Source organism: Sus scrofa, chromosome 6 (genome assembly GCF_054392235.1).
Source record: "Sus scrofa isolate SSC_HxYL_T2T_F1_AM1 chromosome 6, Sscrofa_HxYL_maternal_Yorkshire_Landrace_v2.0, whole genome shotgun sequence".
Lineage (NCBI taxonomy): Eukaryota > Metazoa > Chordata > Mammalia > Artiodactyla > Suidae > Sus > Sus scrofa.
Genome location: NC_139388.1, coordinates 101,874,783 through 101,901,675, shown reverse-complemented (window position 1 = coordinate 101,901,675; position 26,893 = coordinate 101,874,783). Strand labels below are relative to the sequence as shown.

Below are 26,893 nucleotides of genomic sequence, written 5' to 3'. Positions count from 1 at the left end.
AACGAGCTGCCCAGGAATTCCGCGCTCACTTGATTCACCCCCACCTCGTACAGTCACCTCAGGTCCTCAGCAGCAGCGGCGGTGCGGCGCTTTATTCAGGGATGAAAGCAAGTGCACGAGGCGTTTATAGTAGGGTCGTCGGTGGGTGGGGCTTGTCCCCTTTGGAGAAACAACTTCCACAGCCGAAGAGGAGGTTCAACCCTCGTGCCATCAAAATATTTGCTCCTCCTTCGGAAAAGTTCTCTGTGCCAACTGCACACAAGAAAGTGGGCACACCACCACCAGCGCTTGAAAGTAAAGACTATGGTTTGCTGGAATTTTCTCACAATTCTTCCAGTGAACCACCACCGAGAGTTCTTGGTGCCACTTGTTGCCTTGTAAAGTTAAGCCCCCCCCCCCCAAAAAAAGTGTGCTTCTGATGGCAATTTTGTGACCTACAAGGAAGAATAATTGTTGAGTTCCATGCCCCGTTGTGCAAAGAAAAAGAACCAGGTCCACCAGTGGAGGAAGATCGCTGCTTGTAAATGAAGAGGACTTTTATTTAAATCTAGAGAACAAGGAAGTTTGGGGTTTGAAAGGACTCACCATTGTGAGAATGAATAATGAAAACAACACAAACCTAACTGCAGTATCCCGGTGAAACATTGGAATTCTGACATAAAGGGACATTTGGGGTGAGGGAAGAAACAAAGAACAAATATATATATATATATATATATATATATATATCTGTGAGATGCGGTTAACTGAAAAGGGAGGAGGACGCATCGGAAGCAGAGTTCCCGCCTACACTGCTAACTTCTCAACAGGACACATGCAACAAGGTTGCCAGAGGCCTGAAGATACAGAATGTAATCCTAGACCCTCTTAGTTCATTAAACCACTGTGAGTGGGAGGAAAAAATAGATTTTGAGATAGACACGTGCTCCAAATATATCCCCACCCACATATTTTTCTGGAAAGAAATCAATTAGAAATTACTCCAGCCAAATTTCTTTCAATGCACCAAATTAAAATAACGCAAACAGGACAGAACTGTAGTCTCAAAAAACAAGAGAAAAATCAATGAGGAGTGGCGTTTTAACATGATTGTGCAGCCACACAGACCTGTCAGAAAAACATGAGTGGGAGCTCCCTGGTGGTCTAGTGGTTAGGACTTGGCACTTCCACTGCTATGGCCCAGGTTCAGTCCCTGGTCTGGGAACTGAGATCCCACATGAAGCTGTGTCCCCCCAAAAAAAATTTTATAATTTTTTGTTTTTTCCATTATAGCTGGTTTACAGTGTTCTGTCCATTTTCTACTGTACAGCAAGGTGACCCAGTCTTACATACATGTATACATTATTTTTTCTCATATTATCATGCTCCATCATAAGTGACTAGATATAGTTCCCAGTGCTATACAGCAGGATCTCATTGTTTATCCATTCCAAAGGCAATAGTTTGCATCTATGAACCCCACACACAAAAAAAATTTTTAATTAAAAAAATGCTTGATATGTATATAAAAATGCTTAAACTCATGATTCTGTGAAAGGGTCCTGGGAGGTAAAATCTAAAGACTGGAACAGTGAGCAGTTTCTGATAAACACATGTTAAGAGACTGTCCCTTTAAAGATGCCATCTCAGCCTGAAAGAGCCTGTATGTCACCATCACATCTGACATGATGCTGAGTCAGTGACTCTCACTTTGGGGAGAAAGTGTCATGTATCTTCCAACCAGTGATGTCACCAGTGCAGCACACATGCTGTTGACATTCAGCCCAGACCGGGTGTGGGTCTCGCAGGGGAGGGTGGGGGGACAGTGCATCCCCACACCAGCTTTAATGCATTGTTGCCTTGTGAGAATGCAGGTCCAGTCTTGCCAGGCCTAAAATTGCCAGAATAAGAGGGAGGTGCCTATTTTCATCTGAAGCCTCATCATTTTTAACCATTGGCTCAAATTAATAAAACAATCTCTGTGCCTGATGGAGTCCCCAGGCTACTGAGCCTCCAATGGAGTCTCTCCCAAGCCACAGTGACATCCTGGTAGGCCTGACCTGGGCTCTAGGGAGGGAGTCAGCAAAAACACAACCTACCAGACTGGGTGTAGGGTCAAAATATCGATTGTCTGAACACACACACACCCCGTTCTTCAAGGGACTTTTTCTGTGGCTGAGCTCATGCAGCTGTGGTACAGTAGATGCCATTGATTCCTCTTCTGCATCTTCTGTTGGGAGATGTATGATGGGAAATTCCTGTTTACTATCTTGAGATTGAGGATTCATTTGATATTATCCTCTTTCAGATACAGATAATAATTCAAATAAAAAATGGCCAGCGGTGGGTAGGGTTCATATTTTTTTCCTTCCTTCCTTTATTTCCTGTTGTTTTCCTGTATGTTTGGTCTCTCTCTGCAGAAATACACCTTTCAAGAAGGAAGCAGTGTCTTTGGGACACTTGCTGCCTTTCTCTTGTATTTGGCTGTTGGTATAAATCAGAACTCTGGCATGACCTCTATCTGTGTCTTTAGCTTCTCTAAGAGGCAGGGCTTGGTGCAGTCACAGAAAAACAGAATGATCTCCACTGGGGGTCTGATTACTTTTTCTCAGATAAATGTCTGGTTTTCTTAAGTAACCGTCCTGCTACAGTGACAGGACGAGGTTGGTCCCTGAGTTGTGCAGTAGATGTGAGCTTGTGGACACCCAGATGCCTCCTCTTCAGTTTGCTGCCTTGTCCTGCCACAGCCTCCTGTAGCATGTGGCTTTTAGAGTCAGGAGAAATCCCAGGTACTCCAGCCATGCCCAGGCTTTTCCAAACTCATGCACACACAGCACTCACTCCCTTACAGCCTTGGAAAAGGCTGCAGTCCCAGCTTGTTTCTTCCCATTGTATACGCTCTTACCTACAACCGCCAGATATAAAGCTCCATATTGGGAACCAGCGGAGCAAGACTCAGTCAGCAGGTGGCCAGTGTGGACTGACCCTGAACCCACATGCCCCATTAGAAGGAAGCACAGGCCAGGGGGAGTAAGAGTTGGATGTGGGGGTGGCCTGTGTTCAGAAGGATGTCAGGTGTGTCACGGGCCATCCACCTGTGGATTCAATGGCTCCTGCCCGGATGTCAGCAGAGAGGCGAGCCCTAACCTCCTGCAGAGTCAGGGACACCAGGACCATCAGGATAGGTCCCAGGCACTGTGTGCACAGAACGGACCAGGGTCTGGAGGGAGGGAGCTGTGGGGCAGAGGCCACTGAAAGATCAAAATATACTTATCAAAAATATTTGCCTTTAAAGTTGACAGAGGGTTCATTTATTCAATTTTGAGGAGTTTGTTCAAAAACAGCATATGAAGGTTCCACTTGGCACGAACGCAAAGCAAAACTTTCCAGCATCCACACCCTGCACGCACACAAGCTGGCTTGGCCACAGGCCAGGCGACCTTGTGGCGGCCAGTGGCGGGTGAGGACCTGTCCCTCTCATTTGGCAATTAGAGACTTTCAGGTATGAGGGAATTCAGTGTGCTAAAAGCAGCGCCAGAACTCAGGGGGACAGGTGTTTTGTGTCCGCCCTTCCCTCCTGGGTCAGGAAGGACAGTTACATAATTCCTTATCTCTGAGGCTCTTTAACTGTACTTTCCTTTAGAATTCTTTTTTAATGTAACAATGTGCTGCTCACCAGCTATCGATCCGGAAGGTGGGTGGGTGATGCCGCTGGTCCGATGTACTTCCCTGCGCCTAATGGAGGAGGTTTATTTAATATTCTGATCCACTTACCCTTCTGTCTAGTGGTGTCTTCCCGGAAGAAGCCACTCCCATGTGGGCTTGGGCACAATAATGAGCTCGTAACAAGCAGGGAAAGGCCAGGTCAGTGGTCCCGCCGGGCTGTGGCCAGATGAGGGTGTGGTCTGGGGAATGCAACCCTGGGGGGGGCCAGGCATCCCCCCCCCACAGTGGGCGCTGTGCCCCAGAGAAGCCCCCTGTTTTCCTGTTACCTAAATTCCTCTACATTATCCTCAGTGCAAACAGCCCGACTTCAATCAAGGACAGCCAGATGTTCACTTAGGAAAGCATAGGACGGGTTTCTAGGGTGACCGTGACATCCTGCAAGTCACCCCACAGTGGAGGAGAAGCAGCATCGTCCTTCCTCAGTAGAGCCTGAAGACTGTGGTCACAGTGGGTCACGGCCTGGGGTACCTGGAACACTTCCTCCCACTGTGACCTCCAGAGCAGATGTCCCCCCCAAACCCCTGGCCTGGCCCCACTTGGCCCTGATGCTCAATAGGGGTCCAGGCACTACCTGGGCCTGGGTCTCAGGGCAGAGGGTAAGGAGCAGTGAGGAAAGCATCTTGGGGTGACCAGTGAGCACAGACCCTCAGGTACAGAGGGACCCCAGATACATGGCCCCTCCCTGGCTCCCCCAAGCCCTGGGCACCAGCCACAGACCTGCTAAGCCATCTTTGGGCTCTACCCCCTGTGTTTTTCTTTTGTTTCTGATTTTTTTTTCAATTAAAGTGTAGTTGATTTACAATGCTGTACCAATTTTTGCTGTGTATCAAAGTGATTCAGTTATATACATTCTTTCCATATTATTTTCCATGGTCTATCCCAGGAGACTGGATATTGTTCCCTGTGCTGTACAATAGGACTTTATTGCTTATCCATTCTAAATGTAATAGTTTGCATCTATTAACCCCAAACTCCCAGTCCATCCCTCTCTCTCCCTCTTGGCAACCACAAATCTGTTCTCTATGTCCGTGAGTCTTTTTGTTTCTCAGATATGTTGATTTATGTGCTTTTTTGCATTCCACATATGTGATATCACATGATATGTCTCTCTCTTTCTGACTTAGTGAGAAAGTCTCTAGTTCCATCCATGTTGCTCCAAATGGCATTATTTCTTTTTTATGGCTGAGTAGTATTCCATTGCATATATGTACCACATCTTCATCCACAGACATTTAGGTTGTTTCCGTGTCTTGGCTATTGTGAATAGCGCTGCTGTGAACATAGGGGCGCATATATCTTTTTGAATTGCAGTTTTGTCTGGGTATGTGCCCAGGATTGGGATTGCTGGATCATATTATAAGTCTATAGTTAGTTTTCTGCGGAACTTCCATACTGTTCTGCACAGTGATCGTACCAATTTATATTCCCACCAACAGTGTAGGCACCTCTTGCATTTTTCTCTTTCTTAACTTCTGTGTTTACTTTCAGCTTCTCCTATAAAGGATTGCATTTAAATAGGGCCCTTTAGTCATTCCTCCAAAATTATTGAGGTGAAGATTAAGTCTGTTACCAAAAGTAAAACATTATGATTAGATGGCTTTAACTCAAATGGAGGCCCAAGGATGGTACAAGAATGTCTGTAATGTTTTAGAGTGACAGTCACACAGGCACCTGTGGCTTCCCTCCCTGGTCCCTGTTGTGCCATCAACCCTCTGGGCCAGGCACCCAGGCACTCCAGGAACAGAGGTTGGTGACTTAGATCGTGAGCCACCATCGCAAACCTGGCAGGAACTCCAAGGCCAAGGAGGAGTCGGCGAGTGCGTTAGTGGGAAAGGCGAGCCTTGAGCTGTGCCTTCATGGCAGCCGTGGGTGCAGGAAGCTGCAGGCCAGCCCCCTGGAATTGGGGCAGTTGGTTAGGGTGCATCACTGGGCTTCCTCTGGTTACCCTAAGTTGGAGGAGGGGGTGAAAATTAGGGGAGCAGCAGTCAGGAACCAAGACCTGGACATCTGGGGCCAAGACTCGTGAGGACGGTTGTTCGGCTTCCCGGGCTGGTGGCCCCAGGATTGGGGGCAGAGCTGGATTCCTGGGTATAGACAGGCTGCTGTCTACTGAGGTTTGCATCTCCCCACACGCATCCTTAGGAAATGCCAGGCCAGGGCCGCTGAGACTTCCACTCCCCCTTCCCTGGAAGGTTGCTTTGCACTCCGAGCTCCCGTTCTTCAGTGTAACAGCGTAACCAGCCATGGGAGTTCGCTCCAGAGGGTCCTTGCACATGACAGGGACAAGCTGGGGTGGGGTCCACAGTACTGCCCACTACTGTGGGGTTTTCAGGGCTCCCTCCAGTACCAGCAACTAAACAGTCACCAAAAGACGTGAGGCTAGGACCTCTGTTCCCCCCACTCCCCCTGTAAGAATGTCCCTTACCGGGGGGCCCACCACCAGGCACCTCTTCCAGGTCCTGTCACAGCTGCCACCTCAAGGACACCAACAGCCCAGGAGTAGTTGAATAATGTGGTTGGGAAGCTTTCGTTGAGGAAGGACAGTTGCACAGACGCCTGAAGGAGATAAGAGAGGATCAGGTGACTGCCTGGAGAGAGCATCTCAGGCTCAGGGGCACAAGTGCCAAGGCCCTGGGGTTGGTGGAATCCCAGCATGTCCAGGAATGAGCTGCAGGCCAGTGACCAGCCACACAGGAATGTGTGAGGTGCTGTGGGACTTTGGGTTCTATTCTGGCTGCTTGTGACCCTCTGGCCAGCCCGCAGAGGCTGGGGACAGGGCAGCTGGTGCAGAGTGATGAGAGGTGGTTAGTTTCTAGAGAGACTTTGAAGGTGAATGAACAATTTGCTGATGAACTGGATGCAGCAGGAGGGAAGGTGAGAGTCAGCCTGTTGTTCTTGTCGGGTGGGTTCCTGCAAGCCTAGCACGTGCTTTAAATTCTCCAGAAGTTAGAGCTAAATGTGGAGGCTGTCATGCTCTCACAGGGACCAAGTATCCTCAGTTTAAACTGAGGCCTGGCTGGAGTTCCTGTTGTGGTGCAGTGGTTAACGAATCCGACTAGGAACCATGAGGTTGTGGGTTCGATCCCTGCCCTTGCTCAGTGGGTTAAGGATCCGGCATTGCCGTGAGCTGTGGTGTAGGTCGCAGACACAGTTTGGATCCTGCGTTGCTGTGGCTCTGGCGTAGGCCAGTGGCTACAGCTCCGATTTGACCCCTAGCCTGGGAACCTCCATATGCCATGGGAGCAGCCCTAGAAAAGGCGAAAAGACAAAAAAAAAAAACCCAAAACTGAGGCCCAGTCACTTGGCCATTAAGGGTTCAAGGTGGAGGTGTCTGGTTTAGACTTTGAAAAATGCATCTCCTTTACAGAGGCTGGCAGCAGCGGAGCCAGCACAGATGCTGTGGAGTGACCAGTCCCTGCGGTCACACATGGCACGGGGACTGCTGGTGTCAGTGTGGACATGGGCAAGTGGACCCCATGGCCCCTCCCTTCTTCCTGAACAGTCAAGCTGGGGCCACAGGCCCAGTGCATCAGCCAAGCAGGTGAGCCCACAGAAACCTGATTTCCTCATCCTGAAACTACGCGCTGCTTAGCACAGGTAGCTGTCATGTTGGGGGAGAATTCCAGGGCACCTGCTGCTCCCCATGGCTCCCAGGTGGCTGAGAGAAAACAAATTCTCTTATTTCAACCAACCGGTCTCTGCTGTTTGTTAAGGCAGCCCCAGCAAACTAACCCACCATAGTTCTGCCTTTAGCCTTTATCAGGATGTCACACACTTGGAGTCACACAGTGTGGCCTTTTTGGCTTGGCTTCCTTCACCGAGAAATATGAATTGTATGTTCCCTCATGGCTTGATAGCACTTTTCTTTTTATCACCAACTAATACTTCCTGGTCTGGAAGTTCCTCTGTAGCACAGCAGAAACGAATCCAACTAGTATCCATGAAAATGCGGGTTCTATCCCTGGCCTCATTCAGTGCGTTGCTGTGGCTGTGGTGTAGGCCAGCAGCTGCAGCTCCAATTTGACCCCTAGCCTGGGAACCTCCATTATGCCCTGGGTGCAGCCCTAAAAAGCAAAAAAAAAAAAAAAAAAAAGGAATATTCCATGTTTATCCATTTACCCTGAAGGACACTAGAGAAGCGCCCTTCATGCTGTCACATAATAACCAGGGTTTGGACCAAAACATTCAGCCAGGAAAGGAAAGTATTCATATTTCTGTTCAGAAAAATAAATAAATAAATCTAGGTACTTAATTTTTCTTGTCTGTCTGTGAGATGGGGTCATAACCTGCCTCCTAGGATTCCTTAGCCCCATGTGGCAGGCAGAGCACAGAGGCGGGAAGCAGGCAAGTTTGTAGGGCAGGCGGGGGCCAGAAGCCCCTCAGAGTTCCCATTGGGGCACGTGTCACTGCTGGGGGAAGCATCCCCAGAGCATGCACCTGCAGAGCAAGTGTTTCCAGAACAAAGAAAGGGAGCCTCCAGACAGACGTAAAAAGATGCCCCATTATAGGCTCAAACACATCCTTTAAAAAAAAAGAAAGAAAGAAAATCTAATTTTTCTTAGTTCCCTTGCCCACACTGTATGAATTTGATGTCTTTTTTTTTTTTTCTTTTAACATCTTCATGTTTAGATCAGTATGCTGGCTTATTTAAGTGACTGCTTTCCAATTGTGGTTTCCTCCATCCTAGATTTTCCTCTTTTTTTTTTTTTTTAATTTAGAGAAGCCCTTTCAGTATTTCTTTTAGAATGGGTTTTGTATTGCTGTACTCTTTTAGCTTTTGTTTGTTGGAGAAATTTTTTATTTCCCCTTCTATTTTAAATGATATTCTTCCTGGATAGAGTATTCTAGGTTGCAATTTTTTCCCTTTCAGCACTTTAAATATGTCTTGCCACTCCCTCCTGGCCTGTAGTGTTTCTGTAGAGAAATCAGGTAATAGCCTTATTGTAGCACTATTCACAATAGCCAAGACATGGAAACAACCTAAATGTCCATCCACAGATGATTGGATGAGGAAGATGTGGTGTGTATATATACACAATGGAATACTACTCAGCCATAAAAAAGAACAAAATAATGCCATTTGCAGCAACATGGATGGAACTAGAGACTCTCACCCTGAGTGAAGTAAGTCAGAAAGAGAAGGACAAATACCATATGATATCACTTATATCTGCAATCTAATATACAACACAAAGGAACCTTTCCACAGAAGAGAAAATTATGGACTTGGAGAATAGATTTGTGGTTGCCAAGGGGGAAAGGGAGGGACTGGGAGCTTGGGGTAAATAGATGCAGAATGTTGCCGTCGGGATGAATTAGCAATAGGATCCTGCTGTGTGGCACTGGGAACTCTGTCTAATCAATTATGATGGAACATGTAATGTGAGGAAAAAGAATGTATACATATACGTGTAACTGGGTCACTATGCTGTACAGTAGAAAAATATATATATATATAAATAAATCATTTAAAAAAGATGCCCCATTAAAACAGATGGCTTGGAGCAGACAGTATGCAAAAGATGAATGAAAGGCCAAGAGGCTGCCAGCATCATTGGTCACCAAGGAAATACAAATTAAGACCAGAGATAACTGCTCACCCCCACCAGGGTGGCCCCCAGACCCCCAGCTCCAGTGCTGACCAGGGCATAGAGCACGGTCCGCAGACCGTCTCCACTTGGGCTGGGGGCAGATGCACTCTGGTTTGCCGGCCGTGGGAGCTGGTCGGCTCTGCTGCTGGGACCACAGCCAGAGAGCACACGTGAGCACAAGCAGGGTCATGTTCCAATACGACTACTTATAACCACTTGAATTTCATGTAATTTTAAAATCAAACACTGTTCTTCTGAACAACAAACGTCAGGTGCACTTCAGGGGAAGTGATCTCTGGCCTTACAGTTTCAATTTGCTCTTTGGTCTTCCTGAGACAGAAGAAAGAGAACAAGCTTCCTGCTTGATGTCAGGTTACTCTGAGGCCCTTTAGGACCTCACTGTGCTGTGTGCCACCCAGCATGTATGTGTGTGTATCTGTCTGTGTGGGTCTCTGTATGAAATACCGCCAAGAACCGCCCCTTCCAGGCTGCCTTTCTTGCACTTGCAGGCCGGCGGGGGTTCTCATCGGGGCTCTGCCATCACTTTCTCTGTTGAGAGGCCTTACCTGGTGCCCATTTTTTTCTTTCCTTCATTCACGTGTCTGCTTAGCATCTGACTCCAGTCAGCTCCTGGGACCAGAGGCCTCATTCTTCACAGGTCCTGCTCAGTCTTCAATCCCCTGCAGGTCCCCGAAGGCGAGTCATTCAGTAAATGCAGGAATGTCAAGGTTGAGGCCAGATGGTGACAAACAAGTGACAGCTCGGCCAGGCGCCCTCCTCCCACCTGTGCCCCAGGTGGGTCTGTGGGGCTGAGGCTTTGGATGGAGAGGACAGGGTCAAATGGCAAACTTGTGTCTTGTTTCTAGGAGGTTACTTTGTTTTAGTGTGTTAAGATGCAGTTGACATGTCACATTACATCAGTCTCAGGTGTACAGCACAGCGATTCCAAGTGTATATATATTTTGAAGTGGTCACTGTAAATTTAGTTAACATCCGCCAGCACACGTAGTCACCAAAAAATTGTGGTGTGATGAGGCTTTTTAAGATCTGCGCTGTCAGCAGCTCTCACGTGCACGTCAGCACAGTAGCTTTGACTACTGTCACCGTACTGTCCATTGCGTCCCTGGGACTCGTTTACTTTAAGGGGAGTCTGTGCCCTTTGTCCCCCTTCCCCCATTTCTTGTGACCCACTCCCCCCGCAAGTGTGGACCTCCACACCAGCTGTCTATACCGCCTGCTGGCTGCCCTTCAGCTTCGTGCCAGGATCCTCTCCCCCACCACTGAGTGTCAACCCCTCTCCAGATTTCAAAGGCCATCTCGGGTGTTACCTCCCCCTCAAAGCCCTTCCTGACCCCCCTCTGTGGGACATCGCCACTATTTTGTATGTAATTCCCTCAGGTTCACCTCATATGGGAGACATGAGTTTAGCTCCTCCTAAGTTTAGCTGAAATCCATTATCGTTTTCAATCCGACGAGAATCATGTCCACTCTGATTTTTCTCTGTCTCCTCCACACCACCTGGCAAAATCTGGCATAAAATAAATGGGAAATTATCACTGACAAAACAGAAATGAGAACATGGGAATCCCGCTATATGTTTCCATTCCAACCCAGAAAGATTTCCATCTGTTCTTTATTTCTCAATTGAAATATAATTCACATACCATGAACCTCATTCTTTTTAACACTGTACATTTCAGTGGTTTTTAGTGTATTCACAAGGTTAGGGAACCATCACCTCTACCTAATTCCAGAAAGTTCTCATCTTTCCAAAAAGAAGCTCCCTGCCTATTAGCAGTCACCCCTCCTCCCCAGCCCTGACCACCACGGATCCACTTTCTGTCTTCATGGAATTGTTCTGGATGTTTCACGTGAATAACCACACACCATATCTTGTGTATCTGGCTTCTTTCACTCAGCACGATGTTGTTGGGCATTGGGCTGTTTCCACTTTTTAGCTGTTAGGACTAACGCTGCCACAAATGTTAATGTGCAGATTACCTACCACCTGGACCTGTGGTTTCATTTCCCTCGGGTGCATATCTGGGAGCGGAATTGCTGCATCATGTGGTGACTCTACATTTACCTTTTTGAGGAACCACCAGGCCATTTTCCAAAGCAGCTGAATCATTTGAGGTTTTCCACCAGCAATATGTGAGGGCTCCCATTTTTCCACATCCTCACCAACACTTGTTTCTATCTGTCTTTTTTATTACAGCCATCCTTGTGTGTATGAAGTGGTATTCACTAAGGTTTGATTTGCATTTCCCTAATAGCTAATGTTGAGCATCTTTTCATGTGCTGATTGGCCACTCTCCTGTCTTCCTTAGAGAAAAGTCTTTTCAAATGCTTTGTTCCCTTTTTAATTGGATTTTCTTTCTGCTGTTGCCCTGTAGTAGTTTCTTAACCACTCTCACTGCTGGAGCTTTTTCTTTCTAACCACATGTAACTCTGCACCTTATGTCCCAACCTGCAAGATATCTGTTCAGTTGTGAGTAATGCCAAGTTTTGCCTCCATTTTTAGAGTTTTAATTGCCTTGTGCATTAGCAATATTAAGAACCTTAATATCAAGGTTCTTATTATGAACCTTCCCAACATTTACATATTCATGGGGGTCTATGGAATTTCCTAAACAAGTTAAAATGTCAGTATGCCTTGAAACACTGTCTTACCAACATAAACATTACATCAGCAGAACCCCATAGCTTTGTGATGATTAACTGAACGGCAGTGATGCAAAGGGGACATCAGGGGATGGAAAACAGCGGCATTGGGAATGAATGGGTGGGCGTGCTGTGTATTTTGAAAGAGGCGCTTTCTGAGCTCTGACTGACACGTGAGAAATCGTAAATGGAAAAGGAGAAAAGAAGCCGGCCAAGAAGTCAGGTGGTGCCAGCTGCTGCAGGCACGCCCGGCCGGTCGTTCCTCGCAGTGGCCACCAGGTGGAGCTGCGTACAGGCGCCTGATGGACAGATTACTGATCCTGGACGCGCAGTCGGCACCGACCATCCCAGCACATCACCCTGGCTTGTGAGGAGCTTCGGGGTGTGAATGGGGTTACTGGGAGAGTGGTGGAAGCGATGGATGCCCGGCCAGTAGCAGAGCTGGGCCCGGAGGCGGGTACCCCACTGACCAGGCCCTTACCTGTGCACACTTGCACCTGGCGGCATCCTCCAATGGCAGTTGGAGGGCTCCTCCTTTGTGTTCTAGGAATAATTGTTCCTAATAATGTGATGCTGTACCTACCTGGGCAGGTCATTCACCTGTCCATTCTGCATGGTGCTCCCATCACCTCTGTCCCTGGGGAGGCCCCACGCCCCTGACGGCCACAGGTTCCAGACTTGTCCTGCCTATAACCAGTTTTCCACGTAAAACTTGCCACATCCCCGCCCTGTTGCTGAGGACTCTGATTCCCAGCAATCTTTGGGATAAAGAATAACCCTTACAGAACCCTCAGCCCGGCAGTGTGAGTTGTGACTCCTGGGTCCAATTCTGGCAGGTAGTCAGCTCTCCACAAATACTTGGAGAGATGGATGATAAACTCCATACAAACAAAATCCAGACCACCAGCAGGCAGGAAGGAAAGGAGCCAAGAATTGACTGCGAGTGGTTCTTGCTTCTCAATGACTGATGTTTTGTTCCCTTCTCTTCCCTTTATTTATCATGTCACTGGTATGGACAAATGATATTCCTATATTTTTCAGTGGCTTTGGCTTAAAATTCACACTGTACTTAAATATTGTGGTGCTGAAATCATCCCAGATGTGGCCAGCAGGAGCCACTTTTGTCCACTGCTGTGTCGCTGTGATATGCCCCCAGCTTTGTAAAGCACTCTCCTGCCTTCTGGTGTGATAGTGCTCCAGGTTTGTATCCTAGGTCCCCTGCCCCCACCCTGGACTCTGCCTTTCTCAGAGGAGCCCTGGCTCCTTTCGGGGGTGGGGGGTGCTGAAAAGCAGCGTCCAGTGCTGGTTGAGCTCATGGCTACTGGTGGGTCTAACACCTGGGTCTTTCCAGTAGACAGAAGGAGGGATGTCTGTGTGTGTGCGTGCATACAGAGCCCTGCAAGGCACACAGTGTTCACACACAGATGTCTGCAAACACATCCATGCACACTCTAAAAACCGAGAGCTCATTCTATCGCTACAATTCCAGCCCACCCACAGGCTTTCCCCACCTTGTCCAGTTCCGTGTTTGTGCTTCCTCTTTCTCTCTGAAAATCCTGGCTCTCAGTAACCACCTCAGCCCATTTCTCCATCTGCTCCATCCTGTCATCCAGGCGCCTAATGGCCTGGGGTTTGTCTCCACTCAGCGTCTTCCTTCTGAACATCAACCTTGAATTTATCTGCAGTTTAAACTCATCAAATGGCTCTGACTTAATGAAAAAATAAACCACAAATGGCAAATATAGACAAACACTAGGCCTGTCTCCCAAGAGCTTCAGGAAGAGACAGTCCAACTCTTCTGGGAAAGGCATGTAGTTCCCACCTGTGCTGAGACAAGTTCGTGTTCTGTTTAATTTCAAACACAATTTGACATTCTGTTACAAGGAATACCTTTGCGTTACACTCTGTAGCTCAGCCAAATTCTAAAAGAAACCAGTTGCTAAGGCAACTGAGCAAAGAGTTAATTAAATCATCAGTCATTATATGCAGATCAATCTGCCTGTGTTACAAAGGAGGTGGGCTTGTTTGATTTTTCCTTTTGCAAGAGAGAATGTGCAATTTTTTTCCCAACCTGTCAGGGCCCTTTCTGGAAAGGGCTCAGGCTTTGGGCTCAGAAAAGGCTCCATCTGGGTCAGGCTCCTGTGGGACCCTCAGACCACCAGCGTTACCTGCAAAATGTGGATAATCTTGTAGTTATTGTGATGATCAGATGAGCTGCTGGAAACAGAGCACCTTTCAGGGCTTTTTTAAAAATAAGACAAGGGTGACTTGCAAAGGTTAGCACACATCACTCCAAGGGAGGTGGTGACATTTTTCTTCCCTTTTTTAACTGGCCACAACCACCCCCACCCCCACCCCCACCCCTGACCATGTGCTCCCACTGTAATCTCTGCAGAATCTCGAGGACCTGACTTCGTATCTGCCCCTCTCTACTAGATAACTAAACTGCTTGAGATTGGGCACAAGGGTGAATCCATCCTTGTGATCTGTAGGCTTCCTGTGTGTAGGATTTAAAAAGGCGTTATGGTGAATGAATGATGAAAACGCACCACTTTGCAGGCTCCTGGGAGCCGCCTTGTGACTCTGGGTTCTACATTGCCACCTGCTGGTTGGAACCTGTAACTGCAGTGAATGTTTGTAAACAGGAGTGGAAGTCTGACTGCAAGCAGAGGCGTCAAAACCACTGAAAAACTTTTCTCTCTTCTACCACTGTCAGGATGAAGATCCTAAATGTGAATTTTTTTCTTGTTTTTATGGTTAAATATCCATAACATAGAATTTATCATCTTAGCCATTTTTAAGTGTACAATTCAGTGGCATTAAGCACATTCACACTGTTGGGCAACCACCACCACCACCGTCCATGTCCAGAGTTTTTCATCCTCCTGAACTGACACACTATACCCATTAAACTCTAAATCCTCTCCCCCACTACCCACTTTTTAATGTATTCGGCAATCTCCCACCTGCTGTTTTCACACCCTGACTTAATCCCTGTGTAAGGCACTGACTGAGTTGTGTCTTCCATTGAGGATATTTCAGTCCTGGATTTTTGGACACAGGGTGGAGCCAAAGACAGCTAACCTACCTTACGTACTGATTTGCTGCTATTTGGGTTTTTTAAGCTGTCCGTTTAAAAGACTGTATCACTACCCTTTATGGAAGGCACTTCTGAAAGCTACTTAATATTACTTTGCTGTAGGAGTAAGAAAAAAAATTATTTCATTAAATTCTAAAATATTTGATTGCAGAGTGCTAGATACAGAAAGGGAATGTGGAAAACATTTCCCTGCTTTTCTGTTGAAAAATATAAAGAATTCACCTCAAGATTTTAAAAGTGTGTTGTGATTAGGTGGTGGTGTGAGCTTGCTGCTGAGAATGAAAATAATCCACTCAGACTATTTCCACCGAGACACTAAGACAGGAAAGACAGAAAACAACTGCTAAATGTTAAATGGAATGAAGCAGAATGAGGGCTGTGTGCACCCAGGCCACTCAGCCTCCACTACGCCAGCACCTCAGAGTTTGCAAAACAGGCTGCAGCTTTTAGTTTCTTGGGGCCCCTTTGCTGCACTGAGTCAGGGCTTCGCCTCTCCCACACGGCTTTGTTCCTTCTCTTTTAAATCTCTCAACAATACCCGCTATAAACGTCTTAGAGTATAGTTTTAACCTTTAGTAACCTCTACAGTATAAAATGCCAAATCGGTTATTAACTTTTAAAACATTGATTTTTAAAAATGAAATTCAGTAAGTACATCCCCTCTCTTGTGCCGTACAGCACTCTGGTCATTTTCCAAACAAACTTGGCATCTCCTGCATCCAGACCTGTGGTGTCCTGAAACAGTTTTCTTTGAATTTTTTCATCTAGTTAATTAAATTTCTGCGGAGATCCTCCTTAAAAAGGGAAACAAATTTTGTTCTCATTGCTCCCAAGGACCTGGGTCCAGATATCCAGACGACAGATGCGATTTTTTTTTTTTTTTACATTTGCCAACTTCAATCACAGGGACTGAAACAAAAACAAATTTCAAAACCATTATTCAAAACTCACAAAACTAAATATAAAAGAAATTTAAATAATCAAATTTTCAAATGCACTAAGACTTCTAAAACACCCTGTCATAAACATCAATGCCACTTTGTCTCAAAGTTTGCCCTTTCGCCCAAACTCTGCGCCTTCCCGACACTCCTTGCCGCCTAGGGCCTCCCCCGCTCTAGCGTTTCCCAGCCCGGCCGCCCCCTCTGCTGGCACCGCGCTGCCAGCGGCCCTTCACCTCTGCCGGTGGGCGTGCGCTGCTGGGTGAGGGTGCTGATGCTGCGCTGCCGTTGCCTAGCGACAGATGCCTGCGCTGCCGGCTCCTGGAGGCTCTGCTCTTCCCATTGCGCTGCTCCCGCACTCCAGGTGAGCTAGCTGGGATTCTGGATTCTGACCCTATTGTTCAAAACGCAAATGAGGATCCATTTCCCAGACCAGACTAGGAAAAGTCCAGATGACTGGGTGGTGGTTTTTTCTGTTTGGTTTTTGTTTTTGTTTTAAAGTGTCTTGAACCCCTACCTGATAATAACTATGTTAAGACCAGCTTTGCATTTCTCATCAGAAATGTGGCATCGCTGTCTAGGCATATTGCTTTCCTGTTTTGGACTGGTTAGCAGTGTTCTGTGGAACAACTGCTGGACACAGAGTGCAGATGGTGCAGCCAGGGAGCAAGGCTTTAGATGCCAGACACTTCTTACTCTCTAACATTCTGAAAACAATGGTCACGATTGTTCCTTTTAGGGTTCCTGCAAGTACTAAATAAATTGTTCCATGGAAAGGATTTGGCCCAGTGCCAGCAATCACTGGATAATTTGTAGACAGGAGGTTTTTTTAACCCTAATTCCTGGGTTTGAACAAATGAAAACCTTTTGCTATATCTTAAGGGTTATAGGTGCTGACTTCTCTCACCCTTTCCAAGCTTTCACAGGAGTTGTTTGGTCCCCTTCTCTTCCAGCTAGTAGTTTACAGAAACCTTGGCATTAAAAATAGACAAATCCTGGAGTTCCTGTTGTGGCACAGCGGAAATGAATCCAACTAGGAACCATGAGGTTGCAGGTTCAACCCCTGGCTTTGCTCAGTGGGTTGAGGATCTGGCGTTGCCGTGAGCTGTGGTGTAGGTCGCAGACGTGGCTCGGATCCCGCGTTGCTATGGCTCTGGCGTAGGCCGGTGGCTACAGCTCCAATTGGACCCCTAGCCTGGGAACCTCCATATGCCACGGGTGTGGCCCCAGAAAGACAGAAAATAAAATAAAAATAGACAAATCCTTAAAAAGTCCAACTCCACCATCCTATTTTGGTGCGCCTTTTCTCACAGGCCAGGTGGATATTGCCGTGCATGAATACTTGTGTTAACACAGGAGTGAGCCTCACAACAATCCAAACAGTCTCTTTCCACAAACTAGAACTCTTACCAGCTCAGAAATGGCGTGGCACTGCATGTTTGCTTCTGCCATGTCAGGAAAAGAACTTTACTGCTTTTGTTTTTTAAAGAGTATCCTATGGTACAAAACCGGACAAGCATTTTATGAATTAAAACCTGATCGTGAAATTTTTCCCATGAGAACCCACACGTGGAGCAGGAGTCACCTTTGTGGCTTCATCCATCCGTAGACTCACGGGGCATTCCACGCCAGGCCCTGAACTAGGCCTAGCGCAACAAGTGCACATGGCAGGCTCAGCCCCGCCCTCACAGAGTCCCAACTGCAGGGGACTTTTGAAGGAGCAGTTAGGGAAACCATTACAGTGGAGAGAAACAGTGCAGCACGGAGACGAGGCCCCATCCTGGCTGTGGAAGCTGAGGCACAGCTGGAAGGGTGACTAGAACTTGGCCAAGGGCAGAAGGGACCATTTGTCTTACAGAGAGAGCAGCAGCCATGCACCTGGGTGATATGCTCATGGGTTCAGCAGGTGCAAGGGGTCGAAGCAGGGGCAGCACTGGGAAGGGGAATGTGAGAGCTGAAGCCCTGAGTTTACACTGACCTAGTCTTAATGGACTGTGGCCAGGGGGTTGGGAGATAGTGGGGACAGCGATGTAGTCAGAGTTGCATTGTCATTGTGGCAACATCTTGCCGGTGTGCCAGAGTAAGGGAGCAGGTAGCCACTGCCAACATCCAGGTTGGACGAGTGACTGTGGCAGCAGCAGATGGAAAGAACAGGAACCTGTTCAGGAAAGAGGCCCAGAGGTGCGCAGTAACTCTGTCGGTTTGTAAGCAGGAAAAGAGTCAGGAATGATTCCTTTGTTCTGGCTTGGAAATCAGGGGCCTTATTCACAGAGAGAAGAGCAGGTTGGCGGGTTGAACTGGAGGTCCTGGAAGACTTGGGGCGGGAGTGTGCCGGGGAACACCTGGTGAACAGGAGGTGGCTGGGTTGGAGGTCTGAGTTGGCGGTAGGCAGAGCCTCCTGTGCTGAGGATGGAGGAGGCAGTTAGCACACCCTCCCCCCTGCCCCCCAGGAGGCCTAAAGGGAGAGAGGCTGCCCAGGGTCAGAGGGCCTTTTCAGGGTGGAGGTGGGCAGGAAATAGGACCAGGGAGTCTCCAGCTGTCTCAGAGAAAGTCAAGACCACAGTTTTTGGATGGAATCTGGCCTCAGGGGAGCTGCTGATGCCCCCTGAGAGTATTTCAGTCAAGGGGGTGGGCCAAAGCCAGGTGCCAGGAGCTGAGGCCTGAACGGCTTCACCTGCAGCACGTGTAAGTTTCGGGGCATCCTGTGCTAGGGGTCCAATAGGAGCTGCAGGCCTATGGCAACCAGGGATCCTTGATCCACTGAGCCAGGCCAGGGATGGAGCCCTCATCCTCACAGAGACAACGTCGGGGACCCGCTGAGGCACGTGGGGGACTCCAGGCCCCACTTTTAACCCAGACCCTGTGGGCGGGAGGACACGGTGTGCCTAACGCGGGCGGGGCCTGAGGATGAAGGAGGGGCTGCAAGCCTAAGTGGGAGTTGAACGCCTTTGTCCGCCTGAGGGAATGAGCGGTACAAAAGGGAGGGGAGGACAGAGGCGAGCCGGTGAGGCCAGCGGGGCCCTGGACGCAAGGGCGGCGGAGCGGAGGCTAGCGGTGCAGACAGTTGTGAACACGATCGGGCTGGAAAGGATGGGGACTTGACGGCAGAGCCGAGCAAAGCCATGCGAAGAATCGGCACATGGTGCCAAGCCCTGGGCCTGGAGACTCGAGAGTTCGGGAGGTGGCCGCCGTGGTCACGGCTCTAACGCGCCTCCCGCCTCCAGCATCGCGGCCCAAATGGCACGGTTGGGACACGCACCGGCGCAACAGGTGAGAACTAGGCACCGCCCTCATCGGTTCCCGCTGCGGTGCTAGGCTGGGGGCCACAGTGCCTTCCACAAAAGTAGCAAAGCTGTTCCGAGCGCGTAAGGGAGAGCCGGGGCGGAGGTACACGAGATGCTGCAGGAGGTAGCGTGGGTGCGCTGGAATCGTCTAGAACAGGAACCGGGGAAGGCGGGGTCCCAGAGCGCTGCACAGACCCTCCCCCTGATAGAATATGCATGATCCTGAGCGAGGCCTCGCCCGCCGGGAGCCGGAGGCGGCGCGGGATCGCGGGAGCGCACGCCTAGACCCAGTGCCGCTCCGGCTGCGAGGGAGCCGCGCGCCGCGTCCGGACCGCACGCGGGTGAGCTTCGGCGGGGGCCCTTCGAGGACGGCCGCCACTCCTCCTGACCCCGGGACCCCTGGCCTGGCCGCCCCCAGCCGGCTCCCCCTCCCCGCCGCGTGGAGGCCCCAGGGGCTCGGACCTGGAATGGGGCGCGGGTAGCCGGCAGGTGGCCACAGTCGGCCAGCAGGGACCTGGCGTACGCCCTCCCTCTGCGCCGCGCTTGGCCGCCACCGGCGGGGCCCCAGCACCCAGCCGAGTGTGCCTGCTCGAGGTCCCCGTGGGCGCTCCCGGGCCGCGCAGTCAAGAGCGGGGCACTCAGGGCAGGGAGAGAGCCGCCGCCAAAGGGCTGGCTCGGCAGACGCGTCTCCGCTCGGTTTTTACAGCAGAGAATTCTAAATAATTCACTTTAAAAAGCATTTGGCTCCGCACGTGTTGTTTGCGTCCTCTTGAGTTGGGAGTTCGCGGTGGGCAGGGGGAGGGAGAAGAAACGCCTGTTCTGGTCGGAAAACCCCGAGAGACCAGGACATCTCTTTCAGCAGCGAGGAAGAGAGGCTGACCCAGGACCCACACACACCTGCAACTCTCCACCGCCTGGTGTGCAAATCCCTGGCTGTACCTGACGTCCAAGCAAGCGGCCAGGCATGGGGTGTTTGGGCAACAGCAAGACGTCAGAAGACCAGGGCGTCGATGAAAAAGAACGACGCGAGGCCAATAAGAAGATCGAGAAGCAGTTGCAGAAGGAGCGCCTGGCTTACAAAGCGACTCACCGCCTGCTGCTGCTGGGTAAGGCGGGGGGTGCGCGGCCTGGAGCTCGAAGGGGGCCGGGCGGGCAGAGCCGAGGCCGCGCACCGCCTGCGACCAGGGCCAGCGCCCCCCGCCGACAGCGGGCGCACACCTGAAAACGCCTGTGTTCTGTCTGGTTTGGCCTAAGAGATGACAACGGACCTGGGCCACGGGTCACGGTATTCTCTCCATTCTTTTGCAGGGGCTGGTGAGTCTGGGAAAAGCACTATCGTCAAACAAATGAGGATCCTGCACGTCAATGGATTTAATCCTGAGTAAGGAATGACTGATTTAGGGCTTGCTTCCCAACTGCATGCAGACTTTTCACTTCCCTCCCAGTCTTTCCCCAAGTGTTTTCTCTATACAGTTCATTTGATCTTTGAGTCGGCCTTTAAGGGAGGAATATATAGAAGTGTGTTGCCGATTCTGGCATCTTTAGGCAAAGACTTTTTCTAGTTGTATCTGAATCAAAATAATTTAATTAACAAAAGATGGTATTTATTAGGTATCCTTGAGGTTTCCATCTGCATTATTGGTGTCGCTTTGAGCACACTCAACCAGTGGGTCAATAAATATATATCTATATATCACTTGTCTGCATCTATTTTAATTCATAGTTATCCAACGTATGGGTAGATGCAAATGAAATATATTTACAGGTGTAGTCCTGTAGTTTTCATATGCACTACTCCTGCGATTTTGCCCTGTTGTGTGTAACCTATGTGGTTGTCTTGAGCTAGAGATTGTGCTGTGTGCATTCAGGTTTGTTTAGAGTTCAAACCAGAGAAGAGGGATGTTTTCCTTTCCCAGATAAAAACCTTTGTGCTGTTGTCTAGGACTGATGTTGGCCTCCAGGAGTGCCATTCCAGCCCCATTGCATCTGGGAATTGGAAATCCCACAGAACCGATCCAAGGCAGTGTGGAAGGTCAATTAACAACCATCCTCTTTTCATACAGGGAAAAGAAACAGAAAATCCTGGACATCCGGAAAAATGTCAAGGATGCTATTGTGGTAAGGACTTTTTTAAAATGGTTGTTAGGTCCTCTGCTCCCTAAACCTCGTGGACAGAAATTATCCACTAGATTATCATTCATGGAGCGTCCACGGTGGACGTATCCCTATTTATTTTTTCTTCATTCCACTTTAGACAATTGTTTCGGCGATGAGCACTATAATTCCTCCAGTTCCACTGGCCAACCCAGAAAACCAGTTCCGATCAGACTATATCAAGAGCATAGCCCCCATCACTGACTTTGAATATTCCCAGGTAAGTAAATCCTTACTGAGACAATTTCGATGATGCAAGATAGTTTTGAATGAGGTGGCTGACCGCAGCCGGTCTGTATCCTGGGAAAGGGTCATTTGCTGCACCTCCGCCGCATTTAGGGCTGCTTTCCTGATCACCTGGATGGCAGTGATGCTCATGCAAGAGAGTGATAGGAATATTAGTTTTCTCTTGTTCAGTGGCTATGCGTGTCTTTAAATTATTGTTCTTTGGTAATTTGATTAAGCATGTTTCAAAGGAGAAAATATTTGTTCAGTTTCTCAGAAAATCATTTTTGTTACAGTTGTGCCAAAAGAGTATGTGTGTGTATCCCTCCATATCAGTATTTCAGAGCTTCCACTGCCTGGTATGGTGGTCTTGAGAGAGTTTTCATTCTCAGAATCCTCTCTTCCGAGGGAAGCTGATGCAGGAACCAGGGTGTGAGACTGCTGGACCCTGTGCACCATCCCTGCTTCTTAGAACACATTTGCCCTATAGGCTGTGTATCTAGATGGTGGATGAGAATTACTGGGTTTGGTTTGTTTGTTTGTTTGTTTTGTTTTGCTTTGTTTTTGGTCTTTTAAGGGCCACACCCACAGCATATGGAGGTTCCCAGGCTAGGGATTGAACCAGAGCTGTAGCCACTGGCCTATACCACAGCCACAGCAACACCAGATCTGAGCCGTGTCCTTAACCCACTGAGCGAGGCCAGGGACCAAACCTGCGTCCTCATGGATACTAGTCAGATTTGTTTCTGTGCCACAATGGGAACTCCCAGAATTACTTTTTTCAAGCTTTTTTTTTTTTTTTTTCATCCTCATGTGACCTTTGCATCTGATAAGCATCCTGATACAACCAGTGAAACCCCTAGACAGAGGTAGTGATGGCAAATAGCCAGAAAAAGGGGCCAGGGCATCTGGCATGGAAGGTACGCAGCTTTTTACTGAATTGTCTTGAATTGGAGGGCGTCGAGGAGATGACGGGGCGAGGGCCAAGGCCATGCTCCCACACCCCACATCAACTAGAGCTGACACGTTAGGAAGGTTACGATGACAGCTGACACGTTAGGAAGGTTACCCTGAAATGCAAGGTCGCAGCTGAAATCAGGTTGTTGCCATTCAACTTCAGATTTACACATTGATAGACATGTATTTGAGTTCTCAGTTTTCTCCTGCATGTTTGTTAAAAGTAATCATAAAACATCTCACATGTGGTTCTGATGAAGGAAAAAGTTATTCTTGGCATAGAATGAGAAATTAGAATGAAGACGTGGTCATCTGTCACGGCTTCTTTCTTCTGCTCATGACAAACTCACAGGTAATAAAGGATCCCAGATTCAATCTGAAATCCAGAAACAGTCACTAACTCCCACGGAATTACTAAAGGCTCCAAAACACCTACTTTGACAGATGTGTTTTTTAAGCTACATCATGAATATTTTTAATCAAAAAATAAATAAAACTCAAGAAACCATTCCCTTTGAAGGCATGCCTTTAAGTACTTGAGGCTGCTTAAAAATGATTCTCAGAAACCGTAATTAACTACCATTAAAAGAGAATCAAGAACCAGCAGAGAAAATGCAATTGTAATCCATCTTCAAAGGTAATACATTTTGGGGTAATTTTTAAGCCTCAGTCTGTTGTCATGTGTGCCTCTGTGTCCAATGAGATTATGTTTATTATTGAGCCTATACGTATATGAAAGAGGAAGTTAATATCTAAGTATATAACTTTCCCTCTGGAAATTCTGTTTTAACACCTATAGTTTTCAGTAACATACATTCCATAGTCTGAAATATTCATCATTTATTAGATTGAATAGTTTTTGAATTTACATTTTGATGTTCCTCATAAAAGTTATATTTAGACAAGTCTCTGACTTATGTACTGATAGCACCTGGTATAAGGCAATCAACTTTTGTTTAAAGAAAATATCTGTTATAAAAATCATAAAAGTAGAGCTAAGTAAGTATTGCAATAGTAAACATAGATTTACTAAATCTAGTACTTTTTTGAGATTAAATCATTGAGAAAGTCCTTCTGTGTTACAGCCTAATTTCCTGAGGGTTTAAGTTTATTGTCCTGTAGATACAGAATAATTTTTGAAGCAAATATGTCCTATTATTAAAAATTAATTTTAGTAGTTCCCATCATGGCTCAGTGGTCAGTGAACCCTGCTTGTATCCATGAGGATGCGGGTTCGATCCCTGACCTGGCTCAGTGGGTTAAGGATCTGGCGTTGCCCTGAGCTGTGGTGTCAGTCACAGACGTGGCTCAGATTTGGCGTAGCTGTGGCTCTGGCGTAGGCTGGTGGCTACAGCTCTGATTCGACCCCTGGCCTAGGAACCGCCATATGTCACAGGTGTGGACCTTAAAAAAAAAAGACAAAAAAATTAATTTTAGAAGGAAAAATTAGAATAATATTTAAGATTCTTTTTATTGTTAAAAATTTGAGGGTTTTGATGAGATTACTCCTTATAACAAAAAACCTACAGTATCTTAGAGGGATCTTAAGAATATCACACTTGGGTTTACTGTCCACATCACCTTCTCCTTGAATTCTAGATGAATGATATGAGAGTCACGCTGTAACAGAAACAAGAGTGAGGCTAGCAGGTGGCTGCTGGAGGAGGTGCTGGGGGAGGCAGGGACCAGCTTTAGGGGCCAGATCTCACTGGCCTCTTAGGCCTGGTCTGTCCCAACCCGGGAAGGCTCTAGAGTGTCTGGAGAGGGTTCTGGGGAGGAAGAGGCACAGTAGAGCCACTGTCTTGGAGGCTCCTGGAACCGTCCAGGTTGAAGACAATGGGGTGGCCGGGGATGGGATGGGTGGTCACCGGCCTGTTCACAGCATTTTGCTCATGAGCACGTCCAGGTGGCCGAGACTCTGAACAGGGCTGCACCCAGGACCCTGTCATTGGGCCCTATGTCTGTGCACCCAGCTCTTTACTCAGGAAGTGGTAGGAAATACATGGTATCTGGTGGTGGTCGTGACAGAACATACACCTGCTCATTTACAAAGTGGGGGCGATATTGTGGTTGCCCCCCACCTCCCCCAAACTCTTAGCACAACACCAAAGTCACTGATGAATTAAATTAGGTTATTAATTTGTTTGGTGTTTTCTTCCTAAAATGTGGGTATTGGAGTTCCTGTTGTAGCTCAGTGGGTTAAGGACCCAGCGTAGTCTCCATGAGAAGGTGGGTTGGATCCCTGGCCTCGCTCAGTGGGTTAAAGAGCCATTGTTGCCGTGAGCTGTGTTGTAGGTCACAGATGCAGCTCTGATTCGACCCCTGGCAGGGAATTTCCATATGCCGCAGACACAGCCGTGTAAGGAAGGAAAATGTGGATATTGTATTAGCTCTTTTGAAAGTGTGTTCTGCTGGACTTTTTAAGGGTCAGCAGGTGAGTGAGTCTTGCTGAGCACTATGAAAGCAGTCGGTTGGTCAGTGCCCCGTAACCACCACCTGTTTGTTGAGGGGATGTTTGTCAGGCTGCATGTCGTCGTAAACCCAGGGAGCAGGTGTCACTTTCCCAGCAAGCGTTTGCTTGGGGTGCAGGCAGCTTCAGAGCAGACCAGGCTCAGCCCAGAGCCCAGCTGCCCTCTAGGGGTCTTGGCTTCCTTTCTCTAAAGTTGTGACGGCAAGCCTGTGGCTCCTAGGAGCCCTGAGGAGGGTAGTGGGCTGGGAGCAGGGTTGGGGCTCTTGGTACTCCTGCCATGGTGCACATTTATCTCCTGGTAGGAGTGGCGGGGGGCCTCAGATCCCCATCATCCAGGCTAGTGGTCTTCCCTATGGATTTTTAACCAACTGAATCCTCTTGCCACCCACCCACCCAAGTACAAGCCTTGGAAGCCCACCATATAAATTGGGGGCAGTACTCAGGCTGCAGCCCCCACCCCAACCCCCAGCTCTGCCCCAGGCACCACCAGGCGGGCCCCATTGGGTGTGACGGGGTTGTGGCGGTTCCGGGAGAAACAGGCAGCCTCTTCCTCCATGACTCTCAGGATGCGGGCTGCCAGTGCACAGAGCACAGTGTGCCCTGGTCCCCTTCTGTGCAGACTTGGGGGGTGACAAGTGAGGGCTGCGGACCGAGAGGCCACTCAGATGGAAGGTTCCATCCCCACAGCAGAACAAACCAGCACTGTCATTCAAACTGGATTTCAGTGCATCCGCAGAGCTTTGCATCTTGCGGTGGAGGGTCCAGCAGGCTGCCAGGGAGGGGACTTGGGGTGTGAGAAGTAGGGTCCGCTGTGGCATCCTCGCCATTGTCTGAGATTCAGAGATCTTACATGTGGCATCAGTGAGAAGGCTTCCTGTGAGAGGATTTGGGGCATAATTAATAAAGGCAGGTCCCAGTCTCTGCCTCCTTCCTCTGTCTGCACCTGACTTCCAGTCAGAGCTTCCCAAACCATACCTGGTCTTCCTGCTCGGCCGCCTCTGGCCCCCTCTGTCCTGCCTCCCATCCTGGGCCTCCCTGGATGACCTGTACCTGCCAGACCTTGGCCTTTTTTTCACCCGGCTCCCTGGGCCCAGGTTCTGCCCAGTTTTGCTACAAGTTCCAACAAGCCTCTGCCATTCTTCCAGCCGAGCACTCTCCCCATACCCGCTGCCTCCTGCCCACCCCAGGGTGGGAGCTGAGCCATCCCCACCCCACAGGGAGCTCACACCAAAAGGAAGTCACCTTTCCAGAGCAGATGTCTTCTTGGAACACTCAGCAGCATTTTGGACTTTTGTACATAAAATGTTTGAAGTGGCCTAAATCATGTTCTTTAGGGGGTTTTTTTGGTGTTTTTTTGTTTGTTTGTTTGTTTTTGTCTTTTCTAGGGCCTCACCCATGGCATATGGAGGTTCCCAGGCTAGGGATCCAGTCGGAGCTGTAGCCACCAACCTACACCACAGCTCACAGCAACACCAGATCCTTAACCCACTGAGCAAGGCCAGGGATCAAACCTGCAACCTCATGGTTCCTAGTCGGATTCGTTAACCACTGAGCCATGATGGGAACTCCATGTTCTCTAGTTTTAAAAAACTCATCAAGAGACTGCCCCACTCCTCCACTCCATCCCACCCCATCTGTGCCCCTGTGCCCCTGGGACATGCTTGGGGCTGGTCTGTGCGAGGAGCGGGCACTTCCACCATCAGAAACCTGCCCCCCCCACTCCCGGGACTTCTGTGCAAAGCCTAGGGGAGTTAGCATTCAGATCTGTTCTGCACATCCCAAGTGCTGGTAAAAGGAACAGCTGC

The 26,893-nt window shown here is 48.7% G+C and overlaps 1 protein-coding gene across 5 annotated transcripts in view; it reads left to right on the top strand.

The window, feature by feature from the left end:
* Positions 1–26,893, top strand: part of GNAL (G protein subunit alpha L) — an 87,032-nt gene that overhangs the window by 850 nt on the left and 59,289 nt on the right. Inside the window, exons 1-5 of one of the 5 annotated variants that reach the window (XM_084964104.1) lie at positions 18,972–19,268; positions 20,142–20,388; positions 20,591–20,663; positions 21,346–21,400; positions 21,537–21,656. In XM_084964104.1, coding sequence (XP_084820230.1) covers positions 20,247–20,388; positions 20,591–20,663; positions 21,346–21,400; positions 21,537–21,656 — 390 coding nt within the window. In that variant the 5' untranslated portion in view covers positions 18,972–19,268; positions 20,142–20,246. Of the gene's footprint in view, positions 1–18,971; positions 19,269–19,563; positions 19,624–20,141; positions 20,389–20,590; positions 20,664–21,345; positions 21,401–21,536; positions 21,657–26,893 lie in introns of those variants that run through there. The other 4 variants (XM_021096048.2, XM_021096047.2, XM_084964103.1 and 1 more) reach the window with 4 other exon arrangements.